Source organism: Rhinatrema bivittatum, chromosome 8, assembly GCF_901001135.1.
Source record: "Rhinatrema bivittatum chromosome 8, aRhiBiv1.1, whole genome shotgun sequence".
Classification (NCBI taxonomy): domain Eukaryota; kingdom Metazoa; phylum Chordata; class Amphibia; order Gymnophiona; family Rhinatrematidae; genus Rhinatrema; species Rhinatrema bivittatum.
This window is the reverse complement of record NC_042622.1, coordinates 160743300-160761721: the sequence shown is the minus strand read 5'-3', so window position 1 is coordinate 160761721 and position 18422 is coordinate 160743300. Positions and strand designations below refer to the sequence as shown.

Genomic DNA, 18422 nt, shown 5'->3' with positions numbered 1-18422 from the left:
AGGGAAGATAGCAGGGTGCAAAGTGATACTGCATAGGGAGAGCTGGTAAGAGGTGACCAGGGCTAACCCTGGCAGAGAATATGTAATGGTTATTGCTCCTGAAAAGCATTAACTCTAGCCTCCCTTTCTATGATTTATAGGACGCTTTGATGAGGTTCTGATCCGACATCAAGTGAAATACTTGGGACTAATGGAAAATCTACGAGTGCGTCGTGCTGGGTTTGCATACCGGCGGAAATATGAAATCTTTTTACAAAGGTAGGGTCACTCTTTCAGAAATTGTACTCAGCAACTGAAGCCGATAGCAGGCACATCTGATCTTCTTACTTAGCCTTTACTACACCCTGCTTTATGCTGTGTCTCTGGCTCCATAGAGAGCCCTGAGAAACCTGCAGCTCTCCAGACCTAGTGCTGAAAAGCCCTCCTTCACTCTGATTCTCAAAAAAAAAAAAAAAGAACTGCAAAAGGGTTTACTTTCACATTGAGGAAATGATCTTGACTGCTCAGATGTTTAAATTAAATAGGTTAAACTGGCATTTTAAACGTACGTCGGTATATAAATGCCATTAAATAAATAAAATTTTAAAAAAATGTTATTTTATCTTTTTTGCTGCTTATGGGATTGTGACAGATCCCAGGTGTCCTTGCTCAGGATCGGTGGCAGTAACTCTTGAATCGTTCTCATCTGTGGCAGCGGGGGCTGGTGTTAAAATGTGATAGTTTCTCACACCACCAAAAATAACCGGCCAGCTTGTTATTGAAAAAGCAATCTCTCGGCAGAGCCAGCACCAAGTTTCTCTTCCCCTTGTGGAGCAATAGTGACAAGATGGGGGAGGATATATGCCAACTGGCCAGGTTTTCAGCTGAAACTTTCCCTAAGGTTCGCTTGTCAGAATTTGACCATTTAATTGAAGGATTTCTATTTGTGTGGCTGGGGTTGCCTGTCTAAACTTAGCCTTATATTCATTAGCTATCTGTCTGTCCTTCGCTGGCTCTCTTTAGTTGGTTAGTTGTACTTAGCAGACTGACTGGCCGAATGAGCAATACTGTGCTTCCTTTAAAATGGAGACCCAGAAGAGGATTTCTTCATGTCAGAGTCAATTTGCATATAAATCCCAGGGTCAGAACCACTTGATGAATATAACAATTTGTGTTTCATCATTCTTGCTTTATCCTATTCTATAAATGAACATTATCAGAATCTGAGATTATATACAGCTGCAAAACAGAGGGAGACCTATTTCCAGGCAAGGCAGTTCTGACTCATTAGAAGTTTTATTTGGACGTGGTCTTTCATTTCGACTAGAGACCTGACTTTTTGGAGAATTATCTTTGTGCTTGGAAATATCCTCTACGGATATTTTATTAGTGTAGAGAAGTGAGTTTTAAAAGCCCATCGTGCACCAAAATTGGGAGGTAGGTGCACAACTAGAGCTTGCACGTGCCCACCAAATTTTAAAAGCCGCTCAGATGCCCGCACATCTCCTGCGCGCGCACATCTCAAAAGTTTTCAAAAGGGGGCGGGGATGGTCTGGGCAGGACCTGGGCATTTTGGGGCGTGGCCAAAAGATGTGCGCGTAAATACTTGTGTTCCTGGGCATACACCCAGATCCCCTGCCACGTAAGCTTACTTCTGGGAAGTATGATATGGTATCTAGTCAAGCTTGAGGAATGGTCTAGACTAGAGTCTCTGGCAGTTAAGATTTAATACTAAAAAATGCAGTCATGCATTTGGGCTGCAAAAAACTCAAGGGAGTGGTATTACATAGGGGGTGAAATACTTCTAAACATGAAAGAAAAGCAGGATGGAGTCGGTCCAGAGGGTGGCAACTAAAATGATCAGTGTAAAGCATATGGGGACAGACTTAAAGATCTAAACATGCATACCCTAGATGAAAGCTGAAATAGGGGAGCTATGATGCATACATTTAAACCTCCAAGGTTTCCATGCACAGTAGGGTGGGCCTCTCAAAAGAAAGGAGGCCTTAGAATTGAGGGGTCATGTTTTGACGCTAAAAGGGGACAGACTGAAGTATATTCTAAAGAAGTATTTCTTTACAGACAGGCCAATGCAATATCGGCGCATGTAAAACAGGCGCTCATGATTGAGTGCTCACTCTCCTAATGCGTGCTGATCGACCTCTTTGGGGCATCTGATGCAATATGCATAGGAGCTGCCATGGTAAAAAGAAAGCGCTAGGGGAAATTTGGCGCCCTTAAGAGTACATTTTTAAACCCCGGTGTGCATAAATCCCGGGCCTTACGTGCGCCAGGCCAATTTTCAAAGGGGCCCGGCCACGCTCATAAACCCCAGTACGCAATTAAGTGCCGGGGCCTGAAAAGGTGGCGGGGCTGGAGGTGGCCAATTGCCGCTCTGCCGGGTGTTAGGGTTAAGTGGTGTTTAGGTGGATTTTGGGGTACTGTGGCAGATGACCACGCCCACGGGGAGGGGCCCCGTGGGGAGCCACAGTACTGGGCTGGACTCAGGACGCACAAACACAGAATTTGATCTTTTATTGTACAGCTTGATGAATACCACCAGAGGTGGCAGTAGTGAGGTAGTCTGGATGTAGCAGTCTCGGGACCCTCTGCAGAGGGGACCCTTCTCACCCCGTTGGTATAGGGGAATTCCGGTGTAGGTTTCCCAGCAAGGCAATGCTGTAGATGAGACAGATTGATAGATTACTCACTAGATGGTAGCTGTAGGTTGGCAATTCCACCAGGCTGAAGTAGATGGTACAGGCACCGAGGCAGGGAGATCAGGCTCTCGAGGAGCGAGTACCTGACCCCTGTAAGGCACCTGAAATAAAGCAGAGGGCCCCCGAAGAGCGGGTACCCAGGTTAGCAATACCCCGAAGGGCAGAGAGAGAACTTCCAGCGGCAGCAAGGAAGCGGCAGAGTAGCATTGACCGACCGAGACCCTGCGTTGCTAACTCAACTAGCTAGCAAGTAAGGGCAGGCTAAATACCCGGATGCCGTGACGTCACATGAGGGGAACGCCTCCGAGGTTCGCACCAATGTTGGAATAAAGATGAGGGTAGCATGCGTGCCCTAGTAGGCCCTTGGGAGGAGCATGGCGGGAGGCAGCACCATAGCCGTTCCGGGGACGCCGGAGAGGGCGGCTTGCAAGGTAAGCGGGAGGAGCCGTGAGCAAGGTGAGGCAAATGGGGCGAAGCCGTCTAGGACCGACTGACGCAACACCGGGGAACTGCGCGCCGGCAGTCAGCTGGCGTGCGCAAGTTGCTTCTGCTCCAGAGGAGCAGCAACAAGGTAAGGCGGTTTAGGGGATTGGGGAGGAGAGGGGAAGGGGAAGAGAGGCTAGGATAAGGGGGTAGGTAAGTTTCCTCCCAGTCTGCTCCTTAATTGGAGCAGACTGGGAGAGAACTGGGGAAGGCTGCGATGCGTCGCTGTGCGAAACTAACTAAAATCTACCCGCACATGCGCGCGCGGATTACAAAATTCGGCGTGCATGTGCGTGAGATCTGCCGATTTTATAACGTGTGCGCCGGCGCGCGCATGTTATAAAATTGTGCGTCCATCAACCCTTTAATGCCTCCTTGGCAGTGGGCGCCCAGGAGAGAGGTGGCTGTCAGCGGGTTAGGAAAACGGACACTCAATTTTACAAGCGTCTGTTTTCCCTATCCTGCACACGTCCCTTTTCCTAACCTGACCAGCACACATTTCTTTTTGACAGTTATCCTTTTTGTTCCTCTGACTTTATATCGCCGCAATATTAAGTCAGGGGAAATACAGAAAAGCTGTATTTTCTGCTTTTCTGTACACTTTTTGGGCTCCTTAAGAACGAACGCCTGCTCCGGGGAAGGTGTTCATTTTGGAGAGTAACAATGTGCATGTTGGGCACACTTTTTTTTTTTTTTTTTTTTGCATCAGGGGAAATAGCTAATAGCCTCATCAACTTGAATTTACATGTGATGAGCACTAATAGCTACATGCTCTACTGGATGCATGTCTTGGACGCCCTGACCCCTGTTTTGCATCGAGGATTATGGACATGTGTCCAAAATGCATGTCCAATACCGTGTTGAGCCGTGCGCTGCAGCCAGGGCACGGTATTGCATCGGCCTGAGAGAGGGTAGTGGATGTATAGAACTGCCTCCCTGTGGAAGTGGTTGAGACCAGGTTAGTAAATGGATTTAAGAAAACTTGGGATAAACGCAGAAGATCTGTGAGGGAGCAATAGGGATTGCAGATATGACTAGTTCGTGTGGGCAGAGGAGATGGGCTCAGGTGATATTGCTGATCTTGAGAGAAGTCCGTTCCATAAAGATTGGCTTATAATGCCTAAAAAGCAGCATACGGAGTACAGTCTAATATGAGAGGTAATGGGAAAGGAATTGGCAGGTAATAAAAAATGCCTACATTTTTTTTAATTCTGAAAAATGTTTCCTGTTATGACTTCAGGTATAAATCACTATGTCCAGAGACTTGGCCAAACTGGGATGGACGAGCAATTGATGGAGTGGGAGTGCTGGTGAAGTGCCTAAATTATAGACCAGATGAGTTCAAAATGGGCAGGTGAGTGAATTTGGATCCTTCTCCTCACATATATTCCCTTACACACCTCCCATTTATTTAGTTCTTCCTTACATCAGTAATTTGTGCCAGTGCACGGTCCACTTCTTGTACATCCATCTGTTTCCTAACCGTCAGACAACTAAGGGTTATTTTAGGAGTATGTTCTGCCGGGCTGCCGCCAGTCTCTGTTTATTATAATAATCTTCAACATTTCTTCTTGCATCAACTGCAACTCTCATTTTCAACCATCTGTTACTTTTCACAGATTTATTTACTTTTCAGCATGTTTTTAGTGAGGTTTGGCTGTTTTTTTCTTCCTCTCAATCCATTTCACTTCTTTTCTATTTCCTTTCTCTTGGCCTGAAACTGATTGGCTCATGAGTCACATCTTTGCTTATGCTGACCAATATTTGGTGCACGTGTCTTATTCTCCTCCCCTCTACCCCCAAATTGATGCATCTGCAACTTTTACAATTTTGGTCATTTTTTGATTTTGTAATGTACCATGGCCAAAAAGTGAGCCAATCACCTGAAGAGGTGTCGGATGTGGTTGCACGAGGTGCTACACTGGGTATTGCAAGTCTGGGGCAAGTCAGAGACATCTCTTTGTGTGGCTTCTCCTTAAAGATATCATTGAGAATGTTCAGGCCTAGTAGGGGTAAGCTTTGTGCTTTCCTGCTCAATAATAAGTAAGTCTAGTTCAAATCTGGCCTTTAAGTCCAAGGCGAGCCCAGGGAGCTGACCATAATTAGATTAGTGGTCTAGCCTCATCAAAGCAGGACTCGGCCATTTCAGTGCCTTGGTCCTGGAAAAAGGACCTCCTTCACCTACTCGAGTCACCAGGGCTCGAAAGACTCAAATCTTGAGTTGAAACAGATGGTCACCAAGCCTCAGGCACAGGTATTCTTCATTGATGCAGTACTTGGATGTGATGGAGGTGCCTTGCACGCCAAAATGGCTACACCTGAAGAATTGCCTAGCCTTCATGCCTACCTATTTCTGTTTCTGACATTCAGATGAAAGACAGAAATGTTGATCACATATGGATTTGATTGATGTGTTGGGGACATAGAAACACATACACACAGGCATCTCAGGGTGTATGTGTGTCAACTTCCCTACCCTGGAAGTGTGTCAACTTCTCTGCCCTGGAAGTGTTGATCCAATTGTTTTCTGTGCTTGTTGCAAGCTTGATCGTATTGCACTGATGACCACCTTGATTCCAAATAGATTTTCTATTAAACCAATGCCCAAGACGGCTCTCTTTGATTTCTCCTCAAGCTTCTGAGGATTCAAAGTCTATGGAATCTTTAGAGTCTAACCCGGACTTGTCTGTCAAGAGTAATGATGATGATAATTCCTCTCTCGACCTCCCTTTAAAGTTCTCTCTACAACCAGCAAGAAATCATTCCCCGTGGGAGAACATTTCCTTTCTGCATTTATTTTTCAATGTGTGTATGTATGTATAAGTCTCTAATCTGCACTGAATGATTTTTGGAAGGAGTGGCATATAAATGTTTTTAAAATAAATACATTTAGAAGATGACTAGGGCTGGCCCACTTGATTCAGCAATCTCAGGAAAGCCCAATAATTGGTTTCCTAAAATACCTGCATTCACTCAAGGAGATGGTGACTCTCTCCTGTAGGACACTTAGGAAAGGATGTGAAAATGCCCATGCATAGTGCTCATTAAGAAAGTGGACATTAAGGATTGCTTCCCTATAGCTCTGACTTTACTTATGTATTTGTTGAAATTCAGTATTCTGCGTAATCAAACCAGAGAGCCCCAAAGTGGATGACAGTGTTAGAACAGCATTACACAAATAAGTAATACCATCACAATTAACTAATAGGATCAGGGTAATACATTTAAAAGAAAAAATGGTATAAAATTCCTAAACGTCAGTATAAATTATTTAAATAAAATTAAAATGAAGGGAAAAAACATGTACACACCCACACGTGTACATACAATCAAGCATATAACGTCTTCCAAAGGTGAGCTGGGTACTTGGCCAAGCTCCTATCTGGTGAGCCCTGGGAAACTATTCATTAAAAAATGGAATACAGAACCAGGCTTTTAATTTCTTCCTGAAGATGAGAGAGAGCAAGAGTCAGTCTGTCTGCAGAGGACTTATTTCCCAGAGTACAGGTGTGAAAAATCTGAATGCTTTTCCCTTGGTGTCCATTACCCCACCCCAATGCTTTAATGTTGGAATAGCTGTGATGGATTAGCATCCTTGTTTGAGAGTAGCAGGTTAAAAGATGAGCAAGATGCTCCAGATCCATCTGATGCAGTGATTTAAAAACTACAGGTTCAGTATTAAATTGAACTTTGCCTTCAATGGGCAGCCAGTGCATCTCCTTCAGAATTGGCATGTTACGATCACTGGGCTTAGCTGTCAACAGACCAACGGTAATGCTCGGAACTGATAATGTTTTCCCAGAACCATGAATTTCAGGAACTTGTACTGTTCCGCCCTGATAGGTATGTGCAATTAAACATCTGTCAAGTCCAATGAAGCCAGGAATTCCCCTTGTGTACTGCCTTTATTACTGATCTCAGAGTTTCGGTTTGAAAATGCAGCATCTTGAGGGCCTCATTCATCTTTTTTTCAGATCCTTTAAGATCTATAAGATCATGAGAGGTCTTGAACGAGTAGATGTGAATCGGTTATTTACACTTTCGGATAATAGAAGCACTAGGGGGCATGCCATGAAGTTAGCAAGTAGCACATTTAAGACTAATCGGAGTCAATTTTTTTCACTCAATGCACAATAAAGCTCTGGAATTTGTTGCCAGAGGATGTGGTTAGTGCAATTAGTGTAGCTGGGTTCAAAAAAGGTTTGGATAAGTTCTTGGAGGAGAAGTCCTTTAATGGCTATTAATCAAATTTACTTGGGGAATAGCCACTGCTATTAATTGCATCAATAGCATGGGATCTTCTTAGTGTTTGGGTAACTGCCAGGCTGTTGTAGCCTGGTTTGGCATCTGTTGGAAACAGGATGCTGGGCTTGATGGACCCTTGGTCTGACCCAGCATGGCAATTTCTTATGTTCTTATCCTGGATGAGCCAATAGAGTTCCTTCCTTCTTGAGTCCTGAAATCGAGATCATAACGGAAAACTCCTCTTGCCCCCTTTCGGCTTATCTTCGGGCAACTTATGATCTTTCAATTCTCCCATGTATTTCACCAACTGTTCCAGATCCTCTCCAAACAACAACTTGCCTTTAAAAGGGATATTACCCAGCTGTAACTTGGACCAGACATCCACCGACCAGTTCCGCAGCCACAGAAGCCTTTGGGCCAATACAGTTGAAACCATAATCCTGGCAGACATATGGATCAAGTCATATAATGTATCCGCCACTCAGGCCATTCCCTGCCTCCAGGCACTCAGCCTGCTTGATGGAGTTAGAGGGCACCATACCGTTCGCCTGCAAATGCTGCACCCAGCATAAACAGGCACGCTGCATAAAACTACTGCAGCCCGCAGCCCTGATGCCCCAGGCAGACACCTCAAACGTCCTCTTGACATGGATCTACAGTTTCTGATACTGTTTGTCCTTCAAGGCTGCCGACCCCGCCACCAGAATGGTGGTCTTCTTGGTCACCACAGGCATGGATGCATGAGCAGCTCTAAGGGGTCCTTGGATAAGGAGTAGAGCTTTGACATCGCTCTTCCCATCTTCAAGCCAGCCTCAAGGGTATCCCACACCCTGACCACCAGCTTGTTCACTGATTTATGGAAAAGAAAAAAACCTTTGTTGGCCACAGTATGGCATATCTTATGTTCTTATTTTCTTATGGAAGTTATGCTCCTGCATCAGCTCTATCCTCTCCCTTCGGCTACATTCAAAAAGTTTTCCTTTCCGGTTCTGGTGGTGGATGCCCTGGTCACAGTGGTGTCCAGGCATACCATCATCCCTACGGAGAGGTGTGCGGTTTTGGAGGAGCCACAAGATAGTAAGATGGAGCTCCTTTAAGGATCTCGTTTGTCCATCTGCCACTGCGATCCGGATATCTGTTTTTCGGATTCTGCCACAGCCTTCTTGGTTGATGCATGGTATGAGTTGATACAGAGCTCAGCCCGTCCAATGGTCCTTTGGGTTGCGGAATAGTAATTTTTATACTTTTTTTGTGTGGCAGTGTAGTTGGGCATTGGACTCTTGGCTCAAGACTTGCTTGGGAATGTTGCCTTTTTAGGGCAGGCTGCAATCTGGTGAGGATCTAGATCAGTTGGTAAAGAACCTCGGGGCCCCTAAGACCCAGTGGTTCTGTGCCTACAGGCATTACTGACTGGGCAGGCAGTTATTTGGGACTTCTTTCCCAACCTTCTTGGCACCCAGAGGATGGGGGTAGTCTTTTTGTAGAACCAGTAAACTGAGGGGTAACCAGACTGTCCGCAGGAGTAGTCAGGGTCCCTCTTTAGGTTCCGCGGGTTCACTCACCCTAGTCTCCTGTGGGGGGGACTGCCTGCAGTAGTTTCTGCAGGGAAGTGGACCCACATAACATCTGATCAGGAAGTCCTGGTATTCATCCAGCTTGATTATGCATAGATTTCTCTCAATCCATCTGCATCGCCTTTATGCTACTGCCCTGTTCTGCTCCAGCCAAGCTGCGGGCAGTTCATGAGAGATTGTTGAAACATCTGCTCCTGCGAGCAGTGGTGTTGGTACATCCTTCTGAGCGGGGCCAGGGTCATTATACCATCTACTTTGTGGTGCCAGAGGAGGACAGTTTCTTTCGTTTAATCCTGGGCCTCAAGGGGATGAACTGCAGTCTGCATGTATGGCACTTTCGCATGGAAACTTGGTGATCAGTTCTCACTGGGGGAGTTTTTGTGCTCCCTGGATCTGTTGGAGGCCTAGCTATACATCTCCACTTGAGAACAGCTTTGAGATTTCTGTGCTTGTGCATCCTCAGCGAACCTTTCCATTTCTGGGCATTGCCCTTCGGGCTGGCTATAGCACCACAAACTTCATCTGGTTCATGGTCATAGTGGAAGCGACTCTCAGACACAAAGGCAGATGAGGAGGTGCTGTATGAAATGTGTGTGTGCTGCACAAAATGGAGTCCAGCTATCTGTGCCCTTTATTCTTCCCATTAGCTACCACATTCCAGGGCTCATGCAGCTAGAAAAAGGTGACATGCATGATTGCACATGTTCTTCTACATGCTTAGGAGCCACCTCTGGTGTGTCTTTTTTGCTGTGAGATGCCATGTACTGGTCTGGATCTGTGCAGCAAGCAGTGGTAACTTTTTTTTTTTATATTTTTTATTTATAATTTTAACATGTAATACATAAATTACTTGCCTGTAGACTTTTACAGATAAATGTATTAATAAATTGGAAAAAAAAGATATCAACTAATTTCAAATCGCATATAATTCCATACATCCATCTGATTTTTAAAGGTAAAACTTAGAGAAGCATTTAAACTCGTGAGCAATTTCAAAATAATAAAATATAGGAAAAGAAATGCAGGTTTTATGCCCCTAGCCTTACTAATCTGGTATTCCTTCAATCTCCCAGGAGTGTTCTAAGATGTTCAGGCTCAGTGAATTGATCATTTTTCCCATTCAGTTTAACTGCACATTTACATGGGTAACGAAGAATGAATTGACTCCCCTTCTCAATCACTTTTGATCTTAACTCTAAAAACTGTTTCCTCCTAATTTGTGTAATCTTTACTACATCTGGATAAATCCAAATTTTATTCCCGTAAAAAGTTTGCATCCTATTACGGAAAAAACATTTTAAAACTGTGTCTCTATCCGAAATAAATGCAAAGGTTATCAACATAGTACCTGTTTTTTCAATAACTACTTCATCTTGTGATTTTTCTAAAAAAAAAAATCAGACAAATCTAAAGTTGATCCAATATTTTCTTTACGCTCTCCTACTACATTAGCATCCTGCGTCACAGGAGCCTGCTTCTTCATCTTAACTGTGTTACTTATATAAAATGCTCTAACAATAGTTGGCATACTCTGTTCTGGTATATTCAGAATTTTCATTATATAGATTCTAATCAATTCTATAGGCATAACCTTACTAATAAAAGGGAAATTGACCACTCTCAAGTTCAAAACTCGTGAGCAGCTCTCAATACTTTCAATTTTCCTTTGTTTTTCAGCTTCAGCTTTGATTTGTTGAACAGTGGTAACTTTTCTGAGGCCCCCCTGATCACTGAGGCATACCAGTCTGCCATGGCACACTGGTATTGGAAAACACTACTCTAATCCTTACTACAGACTCACGCTAGCACTGGGTGTGAATAGAATTACTTTTCTTACCTTCTTCCTACTCCTGTCCTCAACTTATGACTGGGTGTTAGTGCAGTGACGCACTCGAAGCTCTGGCCTTATTCTGGATATTCAGCATATTTGAAATGGTATCTTCCATTTTCAGGACAAAGATTTTTATCCGCTTTCCAAAGACTCTGTTTGCAACAGAAGATGCCTTAGAAGAGCGGAAGCAGAGTTTGGGTGAGTGTAATAGAAACAGAGAAATGATGGCAGAATGCAGTCTGCCCAGCAAGCTTCCCATGGTAGCATCTGCCGCGCTGTGCAGGTTACCCACATGTATCAGTCAGTGCTGCTTGACGTGCTTTGTTTAGGGACTTGGATGTAGAAGTAGGCCTGTGTTTTGTTTTGTTTTTCCTTAATGTCTGCACATCATTTCCCCAGATTGTTAAAAAAAAAAAAAAAAAAAGTCATGGCTCATGTTGGTGGTCCCTGAATCCAAATTCTCTTCCCCCTACTCCCCTCCTTTGAAGCAGAGAGCGATGTTGCAGTTGCATAAAAAGCATCAAGGCTTTTTGGCTAAGGGGCGGATTTTCAGAGCCCTGCTCGCGTAAATCCGCCCAAAACTGGGCGGATTTACGCGAGCAGGGCCCTGCGCGCCAGTAGGCCTATTTTACATAGGCCTACCGGCGCGCGCAGAGCCCCGGGACTCGCGTAAGTCCCGGGGTTTTCGGAGGGGGCGTGTCGGGGGGCGGGCCCGAACCGCGCGGCGTTTTCGGGGCGTTCCGGGGGCGGGCCCGGGGGCGTGGCTACGGCCCGGGGCGGCCCGGGGGCATGGCCACGCCCTCCGGACCCGCCCCCAGGTCGCGTCCCGGCGCGCAGGAGGCCCGCTGACGCGCGGGGATTTACGCCTCCCTCTGGGAGGCGTAAATCCCCCGACAAAGGTAAGGGGGGGGTTTAGACAGGGCCGGGCGGGTGGGTTAGGTAGGGGAAGGGAGGGGAAGGTGAGGGGAGGGCAAAGGAAAGTTCCCTCCGAGGCCGCTCCGATTTCGGAGCGGCCTTGGAGGGAACGGGGGTAGGCTGTGCGGCTCGGCGCGCGCCGGCTATACGAAATCGATAGCCTTGCGCGCGCCGATCCAGGATTTTAGCGGATACGCGCGGCTCCGCGCGTATCTACTAAAATCCAGCGTACTTTTGTTTGCGCCTGGAGCGCAAACAAAAGTAGGCTATTCGCGCTCGTTTTAAAATCCGCCCCTAAGGGTAGTAATCCCATGCCTTCTGTTTAGGGCAGTAACTGCTGCTCTGTGCAGGTTACCCCCGTGCTTAGCAGTTCCCCAGACCATAAAAGTTGTGGTCCTCCTTAGTTGCTGACTGAATCCAATTCCCCTTTTCCCCTGTCCTTGACGCAGAGCGCAATAGGTTTGGTTTTGAGAGAAAGTGACTGGGTGATTCTGACTATTGTTTAGGATGCAGTACTTGAGTAAGTATAACAGAAATGTTTCTAGGGGACAGAGTTTGGGTGAGTAACACTGTCTGTAGAGGTCAGTGTGTAAAATTAATAAATACTAATGCAGAAATGTATTTTTCTCTTGTTTTCATGAAGGTTTTCTTTATATTATTAAAAAATAGTTATAACCCATCTTATAATCGGGGGGGGGGGGGGGGGGGAACCTTTTAGCACTCGGACAAACACCCCTGCCTTCTTGCTTCCCCCTTGGCATCTTTAGGAACATCTAACCCCTCCTGCTTGACACTCAAAAGAGCTACTTAATTAACTCACTGAATTTTTGTTGTGCATTTAGGGGTGAATTTTAAACGTTGCTTGCATTAAAAAGCCCATATATGTGAGTTTATGGGTCGAATGCAAGCAACGCTTGTTTTAAAACTGGAAAAATATGCGCGTAGATGTCTGTGTGCACATAACAGAATATGTGAAAAAAAGGGGAGGGTTTGGAGTGAGACGGGGCATTCAGGTCAGGGCCAACATTTATGTGCACAAATCCTGAGTTTAAAACTGGTGAATGCAGTGGGGGTCATTTTCAAAGGAGTTACGCATGTAAATGTGACATACTATCGTAGCAATTTTCAAAAGCTATTTACTCGAGTAAAGTGCACTTACTTGAGTAAATCCTATGGACAATTCAATGGCATATATTGTAGCAATTTTGAAAAGCCCACTTACTTGAGTAAAGTGTATTTACTCGAGCAAAAACCAGTTTTGCTTGAGTAAATGCTTTTTAAAATCTACCCCAGTGTGTGCATCGGGCTGTTACCTGTACATATTTACTTCTGCTCTTTTTCAGGTGTAAATCAGAATAAAACTCGTTATAGCCAAAAATTGACTGGGTAAACTGGGGGGAAACAGACTAAAGAACCAGAGGGGTCTTGATGGACCTAGAGGGGTAGACTGGGCAAACTGGTTATTTCCTTCACACGCATGTTTTAAAATGTGCTCACTTGCACATGTAAAAACCAACAAGTCCTAAGGAAAGACAGGCGAATAATGTTTCCTGCCTAGCATTTTAAAATTAGGAGTACACATACATGTGCACTTGCGTGAATGATTTAAAATTCCAGCGTGTTGCTTGCGCCCACATATTCGCTTATGTGGGCGCAAGTGCACTCGTTTTAAAGTTGCGTCAGTGCTCAGGAGATTGGTTCATTATAAAAATATATTTTTATTTCTGTTGGTTAATATTTCAGCCACCTATATCCAAGCCACTTGGAGAGGATTCCATCAGCGCCAGAAGTTTCTGCATATGAAGCATTCTGGTAATAAAAAATAATGCTGAGTTGTAATTGCTGCTGTTGGTCTTGGAGTCTTTATAAATTGTGATGTTGGGTCCCATCTTTTTTTGTTGGTCCTTTAAAAAGAATTCCATCCTACAAAGACTCTTGTAAGAAAATGTAATACTGTGAATAATCTAAGTATTTCCTTTGCATACTGACTGAGATGAATATAAATGTGTGCTTTTACCTTTTGTTTTAGCAATACTTATCCAAGCATGGTGGCGGGGAACTGTTGATCGCAGAAAAGCTGCTAAAAGGAAGTGGGCTGTGGAGATTGTTCGCCGGTGAGTACTTTCTAAGAGGTCGCTATTCAAAAGATTTTTTTTTTTCTTATAATTTTTGAGTTATCCTGGCAAACTCTGTTTTATATTTCCTGCCATGCCAACTGGTGAAATTTTATCCATGTATGTTTTATTACAAGGATAAAATTTAGCTGGATAAAAGCAGCAGGACAGGGGACATTCAGCAACAGTGCTTAACTTTAGCCAGGTCGCACTGATATGCACTTTTATTTCCATACAATTGTTTATTTTTTTTAAACTATAGGTAGATGAAGCTCTGTTATCCAGGATCGTGGGCAGAAATATTTAGAATTCCATTATATGGCCCCCAATAGTTGACAGGGAAAGGGAGACCCAAAGAGCTGCCTGTCTGAAGAAGCTGTCCAGATGTTGAACAGCGGAGCAGATCACGTCTTTCTTTCTTTCTTTCCAGTTATTTGTATATCGCCCCGCCAAACAGTGATGAACGGGGGTGGTTTTCAGTTAAAACATACATGTTATAGAAAACATAAAACAATACAATACACTTTGAGAACTCTGAAATATATATGAGCCAGCGCCTAATGACACATTGCAGTATTTGCTTCATCAGTGCCCCAGTTCTGATTTCCTTTTTTTAACTTTCCTCATAGTTAATAAATGGCTTTGTCACTTAGATGGAATAATTTTCTTCCAAATTTTTTGGAATTTTTTTTATTTTTCATTTATATTTTCTCAGATGTTTGACGTAGAAAAGCCTAGATCACAAGATTGTTACTTCTATGCAATTGTTTCCCCTGCCCCTCATAGGTTTCAACCCCTTCTTCCACTTCAGTCCCACTCCTTTTCTTCCTTTGAGGCCCACGCCATCCCTATTTGCTGTCATTTATCTTCTGTGTGTATGGGTCATATGACCTGGGTGAGATGTGGGCCCCCAAGATGTCGTGGTGTGGCGACAGGGCTGTGTATGGGAAATCGATGCTGCTGGTGGGGGAAGTTATGGTTACTAACAGAGCTGTTATATTACAAGACCATGCTACGTTACCCCGGAAGAAGCCAATTTGGTGAAACATATTGGGTACTAATGGAGTCCGCTACTCCATTTTGAAGATTTGATATATTAGTTTTGTTTGATAAGATTTGTTGATATTTCCACAATATCCTATTGTGTTGTCATATAGTTGAATTGTCTGCAGAGGAACACTTGAGATAGGTAAATGATACTTGGGTTAGATGTTTTTGGATTGTATACAACACTATGTGTGATTTAATTTTTAAGACTGTGGTGTTTATGGTTTCCAAAGTAAGGCCTGTTTGTGTTGTATTCATTTGTTTGAATATTGATAGACATTTGTATCTTTATTTGAAATATATTTTTTCTATCTTTAGTTTTTTAAAATTTTGTATTTTGTATTTTTTGTATATGTGGGGGGTTTTCTTTGGGGGGGGGAGGGAGTGCATTCCTCTTTTGTGGTGTCTGAGTGTGTGTGTATGTGCATTTGTCCTGTGGATATTGGGTCCCCATCTTTGTTGTTGTTGTTTTTGGGATTATGGTGGCTAAACTTTTTCTATTACATATTTGAGTGTATTTAATTTGGTTTGATTTATTGTGACTAACTAATACTTTTATTGGGATTATATAATTTTCAAGTGATTTCATATGGCTTTTGATTATATTTGTTCATATAAGTCAGCGATTCTCAACCGGTGTGTCACGACATATCAGTGTATCACCAAGCACCGGCAGGTGTGTTGTGGCTCCCGGTGTCCCACTGCCCTGGTTGTGCTTCCCCGTTCCCTGTCCCTGCGGGCCAATGGCAAGCCTCTTCCATTCTTCCTGCCCCCACACAGGCCAATCGGGAGCCTCCTCCCTTCTTTTTTTTTTTTTATTAACAGCTGTGCTCGGTGCTCACCGTCGGGGCCAAGAAAAAACCCCTGGATTAGCTGCTGGAAATCGCCTCAGCTTCCAAATAGGTATCTTCCCTTTCTCCACCACCAAGCCTCCTCCCTTCTACCTGCCAGTGAGAGTAGGAAGAAGGGAGGAAGCTTCTGATTGGCCAGTGAGGTAGGAAGAAGGGACATAGCATAGGCCGGGGGTGGGGGGTTGGGAGGAGTGGCAGTGTCGAAGCGAGGCCGAGGAAACCCGACCCCAAATGAAGCAAGGCCGCCATGGGAGCTTATCCCCGTGGCGGTGAAGAGGAAACCCGACCCCCGATGAAGCAAGGCCGCCACGGGAGCTCATCCTTGTGGCGGCAAAGAAGAAACCCAACCCCAGTGAATCAAGGCCACCACGGGATCCCATCCCTGTGGAGGCGAAAAAGAAGTCCCACTGGAGTAAAGCCATGGCGGAATTGGAGCCCATCCCTGCAGCGAAGGAAGAAGAGGTTTGGCAGGTGAGGCCTGGAATCGCCGAAAAATGCAACTTTCCTAGCGTGTAGCCAGATGAACTTAGGACCAATGGGTATTGTGCTCTCCTGATAGCAGATGGGAGACGGAGTCAGATTTCAAAGCTAACGTCACCCTACATATACCCGTGCAGCAAGCTTAGCTCTTCAGTATTTCTCCGTCTCCACAGCAGATGCGGACACTATCCACACGAGAATAGTGTAACATTTACAACAAGAAAGAAGAAAATTTACCTTTAAGAAGAGAGCCCCACTTCTCCTGTGGTGAAACCTAAGGGTCCCTCCCACAGACGAGAGTTCCTGAGGTGATTGTCGATATCCCTCAGAGGTGAGCCTTGGTCCGGCAGCCAGTTCTGGGCATGGACTTAACCCCTAGGTTGGCTGAAAGGCAGCAGGTGCAGATTTGAGCGCGGCAGTGAAGGTATTTCCCTTCCCCCCCCCCCCACCCCCCCCCCAGCAGCTGGAGACCGCCCGGCACACGACCGATAAGTGCCGAGACCAGATAAGGTAGAAATGTTTACTTTTAAGTCTCTGATCTCCATGGCTCACACGTACCGATCATCCTCCCGACGAGGTTTAAAGGGCACCGATCGAGTTGAGCAGCCCGGGTTGGGCTAGGCCCCGATTCATTGCAAGGGTCCACACACGTGGAGACCCTTTGGGGGGGGCGCCATCTTGCCATCGGGTTCGTCAGTGCCATTTCCCCCCCCCAACTGGCGGTATGCGCAGGGCAGTCTTAACTTGAGCGCGACCTTAGAGACATGCGCAGAGCTGTGCACCCAACTGTGCCGTGCGCACAGCGGCGCGCACAACTGTGCCATGCGCATAACTTCTGCGCACCCGGCGCGCAAAACTAAGCGCATCCATGTGCATATCTCCACGCACAGATGAGGTTGAAGCTCTACATATGTAACAAACAATGGCACCATCATCCAAAAAGGCCAAGGGATTCCCCCTTTGCCCAGCCTATCTCTTAAGAGCTGTACAACCTGAATTGGAATCCCTCCTATGCCAGCAGTGCGAGCTGTCTCAGGGAGAACCAAGGCAAGACCCCCTACAGCCAGGAGAGGGATCCGTAACCACTGATGATGGTACTCCGGACCTATGTATTTCCAACTCTGCACCCCCTCAGGAAGGCATCTCTGGGGCTTACACTACAACCCCTACTGGGTTCAACATGGACCCAAGAACCTTCTCATGGGTGAAATTTTTTAAGGGGCTGCAAACCTTCATCCAGGCACAACCAGCCCCTGCGGCGCATCCGACTCAACCCCCTGTCGGAAGCACAAGCCATTCCCGGCACCTCCCGGGTTCCTCAAGACATGCCTCTCCTAACCAAGAGCCTCCCTGATGAGGATCCAGACACCTTAGAGAACAAAGCTGAATCCTTGGAAGAAGGAGAAATCCCTCCAGGGATGGAACCATACCGAACCATGCTCCAATTCTTCCACAAGGACGAGTTACCAGCCCTTGTGCCTTCCAGGCACTGACCCTATAACGGAACCAAAGAAGAACCCCCATCTTGGTGTATCTCCGTAAGGCCTCATGCTAATTTCCTATATTGGAGTCCATCAAGGAACTGATTGACCTGGAATGGAATGCTCCAGAGGCCAGCTTCAAAGGGGGGGCGGGCCCTAGAAGCACTATATCTGCTGGAAGCCACGGCCAAGGAACTCCTACACTTCCCTAATGTGGACGCTATGATCTGCGCAGTCTCAAAGCATACTATGATTCCCGTGGAGGGAGGAGCGGCACTGAAGGACTCCCAGTACAGATGGCTGGAATCCATCCTTAAGCAGTCCTTTGACGTATCAGCAGTGACGCTACAAATTGCTTCCTGCTGCGCATTGGTGGCACGCTCCTGTTTGCTCCTCTCCAGAGACGCAACTACGTCCGGAGAAACGATGGCGATGCGGTCTCTTTCCTCACCGATGCCACATCAGTTCTCGTGCGTTCCTCAGCCAGGGGTGTCGCTGTGGCAGTGGCAGCCAGAAGACAACTATGGCTCTGGAATTGGTCGGCTGACTCGACATCCAAAGCGAACCTCACGAGAATGCCCTTTAAAGGATCTCTCTTGTTCGGAAGTGAATTGGAGAAGTTAGCCAACAAATGGGCAAATCTCCAGTACCCTGGCTATCGGAAGACAAGAACAAAAGAACATTTCAGCGCTCCTCCCCCAG

The 18422-nt window shown here is 45.6% G+C and overlaps 1 protein-coding gene across 3 annotated transcripts in view; it reads left to right on the top strand.

Moving 5' to 3' along the window:
* Positions 1-18422, top strand: part of MYO1C (myosin IC) — a 256955-nt gene that overhangs the window by 179603 nt on the left and 58930 nt on the right. For all 3 annotated transcript variants that reach the window (XM_029614574.1, XM_029614576.1, XM_029614575.1), the window contains exons 19-23: positions 141-258; positions 4423-4536; positions 10954-11030; positions 13491-13559; positions 13777-13861. In XM_029614574.1, coding sequence (XP_029470434.1) covers positions 141-258; positions 4423-4536; positions 10954-11030; positions 13491-13559; positions 13777-13861 — 463 coding nt within the window. The remainder of the gene's footprint in view (positions 1-140; positions 259-4422; positions 4537-10953; positions 11031-13490; positions 13560-13776; positions 13862-18422) is intronic.